General features: G+C 44.3%; 1 protein-coding gene across 2 annotated transcripts; it reads right to left on the reverse strand.

The window, feature by feature from the left end:
• Positions 1-5,519: 5,519 nt before the first annotated feature.
• On the reverse strand, positions 5,520-9,390 carry LOC144703845 (uncharacterized). 2 transcript variants are annotated; one of them, XR_013581650.1, is made up of 2 exons: positions 8,175-9,390; positions 5,520-7,106 (listed from the first exon to the last, which is right to left on the reverse strand). XR_013581650.1 is itself a non-coding variant. In XM_078576119.1 (2 exons), exons 1-2 carry the CDS (start codon positions 8,440-8,442, stop codon positions 5,889-5,891), a joined length of 999 nt encoding a protein of 332 aa, XP_078432245.1. In that variant the 5' UTR covers positions 8,443-9,390; the 3' UTR covers positions 5,520-5,888. The 2 variants fall into 2 exon arrangements, 1 of the variants encoding a protein (XP_078432245.1); XM_078576119.1 differs by having other exon boundaries at positions 5,520-6,619.
• Between the last annotated feature and the right edge of the window lie 318 nt (positions 9,391-9,708).

Here is a 9,708-nt window from a genome sequence, read left to right on the forward strand (position 1 = left end):
GCACGAAGCATCACGTATATTGGCCTGCCATGCGCCAACGATCCTGCCCCACGCGCCCCCAACTATCGCCGCACAGCCCCTTTTGTAGAGTTGTCACAAGCATCACCTGTTGCTTCACCAAACATTGCTTGTTTCACTACCGCGCGCTGCTTCGGACATCACCATTTGTAGCCAGTCTGATCACCCCACATAGCCACCATCACTATGTGTACACGCGCAATGCCATTGACGTACTCCGCACACACTACACCACTCTAGCACCCACGCAGCTGGTAGCACTGTTAGCGAGCAGTGCAACCAATGTCGTTGCATCTACACCGTTGTTGCGCACTTGCATCACAGAATTCGCCCCTGCACCGCCTGTTGCTGATGTGCCCGCACGACGTTGTTGTTGTGCCCGGCGTTGTTCGCGCCGGGTGGGACAATGTTTCCTTGCCGTGCCACTCGCTTCACCTGTGTCCAGCATTGCCTATGTTGCTACTCATGTCACCTGCGCTCCACGCACTCGAGCATCGTTTGCCGAGTGCGGGTTGGGCCAACCTACTACTCAGATCATGTCTTGCCAAGCTGTCAATGTTTTGTCGGGGCTGCCTAGCCTCCCCCTGTGCGCTCTCTCACCTTCTTTTCCTGGTGTCCCACTCCTACGCCACATCTCAGATGCTAGTAGAGCGCCGCCGTGCCAGTCTCTAGCACACCTTTGTTGCATCTACCCAGATCGGCCGCTGCACCGATGAATTTGCTGATACATGGATTACATGACTGGAATGGTACTTTGTTCCCCTTGCTTGCCCATTAAATTATCTACTTCAATACATTTCTTGTCCTAAGTAATTTCTTAGGTACGAGTCGAGCCCATCCGTTACGTGTCAGCGCCAATGGATAAAACCGCTTGGAGTCATAGTTTCCATCATTCCTTGAACAAGGCTCAGAAGGTCACCATCATTGTCACCGATCACCCCTACTACAGCTTTGAGCTCGACAAAACCACATGAGCTGGAGTCTGCATGTACTTCCACCTAGGAATGCTGCATTATGTAGTTTCATAACTATAAGGATTTACCCATCGTACGATGCCACCAACTACGTCTAGCATCAGAAGACGAGACAAGAAGAATAAACAACACAGAACTCTTGACGACTTCAAATCGGATTCTGGTTCAAGGGGAATGAACACCCCTTTAAATAAGAGAGAAATGGGCCCCAAATGCGCAATTCCCTCAAAACACTACAAGAAGGGAAGGGACCTGTCTCGATTCATGTGCGCCCCTCTCTTATTAGGGCCTTAGATAGTCAACCCCCTTCCTACATTCCCGCGTTATTGGGCTGACAAATCCCCAGCACTCTTTCTATCTGTGTCTCTCTGTTTCTATCTCATCTTTCCTTCTCTCAATATATGTCTACATATATATAGTCTTTCCATCTCTCTAGATCTGTCTCTCTTTATCTACCTATCTACCTATCTCTATTTCTTATTCCCATCTATCTCTCGTTCTTTGTGTCTATCTCTGTCTCTATCTGTGTCTCCCTCTCTATACATCAGCCTACCTATCTATCTCTATCGTCTTTTTGTATTTTACTATCTATCTACATATCTCTCTCATCTTCCCCCTTCTCAAGCATGTTTTAGTTTATCTCTTCTTACTTATCCTTATTTCTTTGATCAACCAGTCTTCACGATTGATTTATTAATTTAAACAGTAAACACAACTTAATAAAAATCAAATTTCAGTAATATAAGTAATTATTTAAATATTTGTTATTGGCCTGCTATTTCGCAACTATGTATGTTGTAATTAACCAAGTATAGAATGATTTAATCTCATTAGATTAACGATAAAATCTAGATTGTCCAAGCAGGTGTGTAGTACAAAATCTCCCGGTCCTACCATTATCAGGTGACAAGGCCATGTTACTTTCAGATTTTTTGTCCACAGGTCAAATAATCCAACCTGACCCACAGGTCCTCACGCTTTTACATCAAAATCTAATGACTGAAATTAACCTGTCGATGAGATTTATAGTATTTATTAAATTAAATATTTTCTCAATTGGGACATGTAAAGGGGTGTGTTATGTACAAATTTTAAAAAATATAATAAATCAAACTTTAATATTTTGAAAGAAACTATTATATAATAAAATAATATAAATGCTACATGTTTTTCAGTTTTCGGATTTCATTGATAGTTTGTTAAAATATATATTAAAAGAACAACATAACACCTTTTGATTTGCAAAATAATTTATGTTTAAAAGCTTATAAGGATTACAAATAAATTCTCACCTCCAGTAATTTGACCACTTCAAAGCCATTTATTGTCTACAGTATTTGTGGCAGAAAAAGACACATAAACATTGTTGGTTAAAGATGACTCAAATCACTGAATATGTACCATACATTTGCGATTTCCCAGTGGCACCATGAGCAAGGAAGCAACGTGTATTTACCTGGAATTTGTATATATTTAAATCTCTATTGTTTCACCTTTTCCATAAATTAATTTTTTATGCACTTTCTCTCATAGGTTATATCTGGAAACTGAACTTGTAACCAAAGGAAAAATGGAAGAGGATCCTACCTAGCTGATTTCTAACCTTTTATTTCTATTTTAAACATGAATTTTTTTTATAATATTTCTATGAAGAATGGAAGACTCCAAATCCCCATATAAGGACCATATAATTCATTAATGAAAAACAAAATTAAAAAAATATATATAGAAATCAAAAGGGAAAAGGAAACGATTAATTTACCTTCCTAGAGCCTATGAAAGTGCAGGTGTAGTTCTGAATTACAATGTAGTGACCATCTATCCCAGATTTCAGCATTATTTTATGTGAAATTGAATAAGAAAACATACGTAAATAAATATGAAATGGTACCATAATTTATCTCAAACTTGTGGTTCTTATAATAATCCTGTCTTCTATGGCAATGCTCTTAAATCATAATCTTCATATTCATCCTAAAAGACATGGATAGAAATATTTGTAATCATGGATAAAATTAAGGTTCCAATGAAACAGAGAAGTTCATTCTGAAAAACATTACTTAGTGGGAACAATAAATCCATACGTAAAATATAATACATATTTTACGATGGGAAGATATAAATTACTGACGCATGGAATAATCTAAATGACTTAAAATTAATTATCCTATCCAATGACATATTTAATTAAAGTACATTGAAAAGATTCTATGTGGATTTGAATGATAAAATTAAACATGGTGCATAATCATAAAGGGGGATATAGATAAAAAATAATGAGATTAAGATACACACTTGATTTCAAATTTAACAGATATTTGTACATACAAGAAAATGTTGGGCCATCGCATAGCAGTTGAAGATGACTTTAGAATGGATGAAGTTGAATGGAACCTCGGAAAATAGGGAGGTCGCTTGGGGAGTTAAATGACCACAGTAAGAGCTTACAAACCCTACCAGCCCTCGCATCATCTTTATCATCCTAATTTGTTGTATTTGTTGTATTTGTTGTATTATAATGCTAATTATATCTTCCCTTTTGTTTAACAGGTGGATGCTATGGAGAGCAGCCAGCAGTTTAAGAGATCCTGTAAACAAAAAATGGAAACTTCAGAGAAGTTAGTTTTTCAACTTTAGCTTTTCTAATGTTAAAAGCCACCAATTTTAATAACTATACGATGGCATTGTATAAATGATAATCCCAAATTATGGGTTTTTTACTGGTTTTTTACTAATTAGTGGTGTGAGTATTTGAGACAGTCAACAAATCAAATTAACCTCACAGCCTTAGGGCGAGTACGGTGTCGAACCACAATGAGCAGGTAATCCGGTAGTACTCCTCTTTCAGTTTAATTTATGTTCTCAAATTCCTATAATTTATCCTAACAATCAATTCAAAGATCTTCAGTAATATGATTCTACAGAAAATTTTCTGTAGGATCTCAACTTAGTTCAGTAACCCACCTATATAAGAGTAATCAAGAAGAAGGATGTAGGTTAATCTTCAGTAAAACTCTGTATAATATTCTTGAGTAAGAATTATGCTGATATTCAAGAGTAGAGATTTTCCAGTAGATATTCTTCAGATAATTTATAGAAATTTGTTCGGTAATTGACTTATAAAAAATCTCACAGTAAAATCAATTTAGAAGGATCTTGAGTAGATAAAATTTAGTTTAAATTGATCTTCAATAGCTTCGATTATGGAGTTTCTTCAGAAGATTAGAGTTCAAAACTCTAATCTTCAGAAGAATCATTCTAACTTTTAGAACACTGCTCAGTTACAGGCTCTCTGCGCACAGGGGGGGTTGTGCGCAGCGTCTTGGCTGTGCGTGGCTCTCTGCACACAGGGGGCTGAGCGCAGCCTCTTGTCTGTGCTTGCACAACAACTGCTGTTGAGCGTGAAATCCTTGGCGACGGTGAAATGGATTGAGAAATGGATGGGATGAGAACACTTTTGAACAAACATACTTGTAATTAACCTAGAAAAATGAACAATTTCAGTTGGAAATGTTGGAAAGACGTTGATTTATGCTTTGGAACCCAACCTAGATTGTCTTAGAAGGAGAATGAGACAATCACTGAAACTTAAGCAATCACGCCAACCTTGTGTCATGATCCTTGCGACAAGGTGGTGATCGTCTTGCTCAAGCTACTCCTCAGCTTGCTTCTTCTCCCCAACTCCAATGCTCGTCAGCTGTAGGAGGGTCTGCAGAACTCTTCTCCTCCAAGCCCTAACCTGTTTTGATGAAAAAACCAGACAGCCTCAAATGACTCTTTGAAAGAGTGTTTATAGTTTTCCTCTCTTGGGCACATTTCTCGGGCTTCTTGGGTTTGTTGGGCTTTTAGGGCTGGCCCAAATAAGTGACTTTTAGTCTTTTTAGAAACTGGCCTTCATCTTGTAGATCTTGTTAGTCAGTCTTGCTTAATCAGGTGCCTTCTTTGTTGGATTTCATCTACATCTGTACTCATTTAAATGAAGGATAAGATCCAATCCACTTGATTCTCTGAATCAAGTGGGGTTAGTAAAAAACATGATTCGAATGGTAAATATGGAAATGATGCATGCAAATAATGATTTTATTAATGGCAATTACCTGATTAATTTATGACATAATTATGGCTATCAATAAACAAATGATGCAATTGATAAACTAGAAATATAAAATATTTTATTTTAGTGATATTATTCATGTAACAATATTTTTAATTTGTATTATTTAGAATGGTTTAAATGTCAAATTAGTTAGAACTAAATAATGGAAATGTAAATATATGCCCAAAAATATCCTTTTTATTCATAGATGTTTCTTATAATTTGTGGCTTTTAGGTATTTTTTGATTAACTAAACTCAAATGATCAAAATAAAAGTATTGATGTTATTTATAAAATTTATATTCCACCTTACTATGTTTCTTTTTTAAAACGGAAAGGGGTGACCACCTGAAAAACTCGGTCCACCTTACTATGTTAATATGACTTTTAAGAAACTTTACGGAAATTTTGGAAGTAAAAAACATTAAAACTGTAGAAAACAAGGAAATTTCTCACACCAAGTATGACGATGACATACAAGCCATATAAAGGCATATGAAGAGAGGAACGAGAGAGAGATAGATGGGCTTAACATAGGCCCAATAAGAGAGAGATAGGGATATAGATAATGAGAGTGAGAGAGGGATGAAGTAGGCCTACATGGCCTACATGGGTAGGCCCTTATTGGGCCTATATACTATACTCTAACACTCCCCCCCAAGCTGGAACATGGGCATCCATTTCCGGCTTGAAACATGGAAGGGAGAGCATGTAGAGGTGACGCCTCTGAAGATGGAAAAGACGCTGATGGAGGATGGAATGATATTCTCCCTATTTCACACGAGCTTGCAGGCAGAGATTCAATGATTTCGTCGACGGTGGGAGAGCCGGCTAGAGGGCCGCCAAGAGGGGCAGCTGGAGGGCCGCAGAGCGACTGGGGGCGGAGGAAGGAGGCTGAGGTGGCCGATGAGGGTGACCGAGGCGGCTGGAGATGGCCGAGGCGGTCCGAGACGGCCAAAGAGGGCTGGAGGCACTAGAGATGGCTGAGATGGTCGGGACGGCCGGAGGCTGTTGGAGGCAGCTGGAGTGGCCAAAGTGGATGGAGGCGGCCGGAGATGGCTGGAGGCAAGGTGGTCGGAGATGGCCGAGATGGTTGGAGACAGCCGTAGGCTGTCGGAGCAGTCGGAGTGGCCGGAGTGACTGGAGGCGGCTGGAGACGGCTGGAGGCTGCCAGAGCGGCCGTAGCGACCGAAGGCGGCCAGAGCGATCGGAGGCGGCAGAGACGACCTAGGTGGCCGGAGGCGAGGCGACCGAAGACGGCCGAGACTGTTGGAGATAGCCAGAGCGGCCGGAGGCAGCTTGAGATGCCCATATGAGGATGAGGCTTCCATGGGAGACCGAGGGAGGCCAAGGCCACCGACAAGGGTGGCTGACGAGGCCGGAGGCGGCCAAGGCAGGCTGAGGGTGGCCGAGATGGGTGGCCTAGGAGGCTGGAGGCGGCCGAGGCGGCTGAGACATTGAGCTTGTTGTTGAAGAGGATGACGGTCTGGAGTGCGGGCATGGATTAGGCAATTTCGACGGTGGGAGGACACTGACAAAGAGAGAACATCAGTGGAGAGAGGAGGCCAAGGGAGAGAGGGCGCGATGAAGAGAAAGTGCCAACAAAGAGACCGATAGACATAGAAAGAGGGAGGAACAAAGGTGAAACAGAGAAAAGGAGAATAAAAAAGGATGACACAGAGCAAGAGAGAGAGAGAGAGAGAGAGAAACAAAACGAAGATAGGGCACAGGAGATTGAGAAGAAGAGCAAAAGCAATATTGGGAAAGCAAAGGGGCCATAAAGAGATGAATCGAGGGAAAACAATCCAGAAAGTAATATTAGGAGAGAAAAGGTAACAGATTGGATTGAGATAGAGGACATGAGTGAGGGAGAGAGCAGAAGAGAGAAAGGCAAAGAAGATTTGAAACAGACATAGTGCAAAAGAGTGTCCCTGTGAGAGATAAGGGAATCGAGATTGAGAGAGAAGAGAAGAGAGCGTTATTGAGAGAACCTAGAAAGAGAGGGCGACAGAGCGCAACTGAAAAGAAGAAAAGCGAGAGAGCCATATCAAGATAGAGAAAGAGAGCCATATTAAGATAAAGACAGAGAGCCAGACCTAAATAGAATCGCATAGATCGACACAAAACGGGGAATAGCGAGATGCGGGGAAGAAGGTATTGATTCAATGACCGTGAGAGAAGGATTGAAGAAGAAAATGAGAACAGCGGAGATGCAGGGTGGAGAGATAGTGCAATAGAGAGAGAAGTCGACGGATGGATCGCCGCCTGGAGATGAAGGAATGGCAGCGCACGCAGGAGATCACGCGAGGAGCGCCCTAGCGAGGAGCACGGAGCGGATGAAAAACTGACGCACATGAGAAAGATGACAATGCTGAGAGGACGACGAAGCCAACGAAGGTCTCCCGATCGGAGAAGCAGCGGCCCAGGACGAGGGCCAAGTTGGCGGTGTGGAAGAGGAGGAGGAAGCACCAGCTGGCAAGCAGGCCGAGGACGGGGCCTTAAAGAGCAAAACACCAGACCCGACCGAATAGGGTGATGGTGAAGGGAGATGTCAAAGGATGGAGAGGCGGAAGCAGAACTCCCGAATGACACGGAGAAGGAGGGGAACGGCGAAGCACATGATCTAGTGGACACCCTAGAGGAAATGGAGGACCCTGGAAGAGCTGATGGGGGTGGCGGCGGCAGGAGTGGAGGCCCCAAATTCGCGGAGAGAAGGGGCTGACCCTGCAGCACCAAACCCTGGAGTCGAACTGGCAGATGACGATGAGGAGGCAATGAAGCAGCAGAAGCGTAAAAAATGAGAAAGCAGTGGAATCCCCAGCAGACAACATTGGTGCGTAAGAGCTTCCAAACGAGAGTTCAGAGAACGAAAACAGTGCGGACGACAAACTGAAAGAGAGCGGAGATGGCAAGGAAGGCTCGCCGGAGACGATGGAGGAGGATGGCGAGGAGAAGGATGACGAGAAGGCGGACGCCGAGGATGAAGAGAAGGGAGAAGGCAAACCCCGACGAGGAAGCTGACATCAAGAAGGAGAAGCCCGCCGGCGATGCGGAGGAGGAAGAACATTACCGACCATCAAGCTAACCTTTCCTGCAGAAAACGAACTGCCCGGTGTACATCCCCTCGGCGGCGATGAACAGCTCCTTCTGTTGCTTGTAGCAGAAGGGATGGCAGAAGGAGATGCAGGCGAGAGGGGCTCCGCGGCCGGGGTCGTGGATGATGACGATGATGACGCCCGTGAGATAGCCGTTGCGCTCGCCGAAATCGAGACTGCGAAATCGCGCAGGGCCTTTTCGGTGATGCGTGTGGGACTTGAAGACCGGTACCGCGCCCTTCCTCTGAGCTCGAATCATGCGACCCCTGTAGAATCATGATTCAGATCTCTGTAGACTTCAAATCTGCGAACAAGGCTGAAGGCTCATCCACGATGACTGACGGACTGAGGGGCGGGCCGGATCTTCTCACGGCCGGCCTTGAACAGGCAAGACATCTTAATTCGGGTAAGATAATTGTGTTGCAGGTACAATATCTCGATCTCTCCATCCATCAACTTAGCCACGAACTGCGCCGGCACAGCGCCAGAGAGAAGATTGTTGTTCAAGTACAGCCTTCGGACTGAGGAGAACAACGACGAAATCCCACCCCAGAGATGATTAAAGCTGACATCCACCACGGGAATCGTCACCTCCGCTGCCGGCCGCAGAGGTCCAGTGAACAAGTTCCGCTGAAGAAATAACCCGCGCATCTGGAAAGAGAAGACGCGCGGTGAAATGCCGCCGGAGAAGAGATCCAAGCTCAGATCCAAGAAATTCTGGCATTGATTTCGGTCGATCGATCAGCTGCGGCGATTTTGAGAGAGAGACAGGTGCTGGAGGGAATCCGGCATGCAGGAGATTCCACCAGAGAGATCGTTGTTGCTCAGATCAAACCTGACCAGGGAAGACGAGCAGAGACTTGGAGCAGAGCCGGAGAGGCGATTGTGGCACAAGCCGATGTTAGAGAGAGTTCGAATCAAGCCGAGGCCAGCCGGAATAGAACCAGATAGAAGATTAAAGTTGAGATCCAGAGTGCGAAGCTGACGAAGAGAGCCGATTTCGGAGGGGATGGTTGACGGATGTGTTCCTCCTCCATCCAAGGCAGCGCAAGGCGTAGCGCCACCAACTTCGGCAGGGCGCCGGAAGGAGCTTGAAGCAAAGGCAGGCGGCAGAGCATTGGGCGAAATATTGGTCGCAGAAGATCTGGCGGAAAGCACCCGACCATTGGCTGTGATGCTGACTCTGCCAGATGCACGTCGAAGCACGCTGGAGTCTTCCGGAAGTTGCGCCTTCAGCACATGACTCGGCAAGTGCCGCTGACTATCTCGAGTGGGCACCACGGGGCACGTCGAGAACCTCAAATCCACCAAGAAAGCACGATCTCGGCGGGTGACTCGGCAGAGTGACGGTTTCGTTTTTTTTAAGTTTATTTTGTGATTTTAGTCTTGAGTTAGGTACCGTTTTTTGGTGCTCTCGTGCCTATAAAAGGCTAGAGCTTTTAGAGTGTTTTGGTATCCATTTGGAGAGAGTTATAAGTGATTTCGTTTTTCTCTTCTTTCTCTTTCAAGTGCGATCCGAGAGAGT

This window comes from Wolffia australiana, chromosome 1 (genome assembly GCF_029677425.1).
Source record: "Wolffia australiana isolate 7733 chromosome 1, ASM2967742v1".
Lineage (NCBI taxonomy): Eukaryota > Viridiplantae > Streptophyta > Magnoliopsida > Alismatales > Araceae > Wolffia > Wolffia australiana.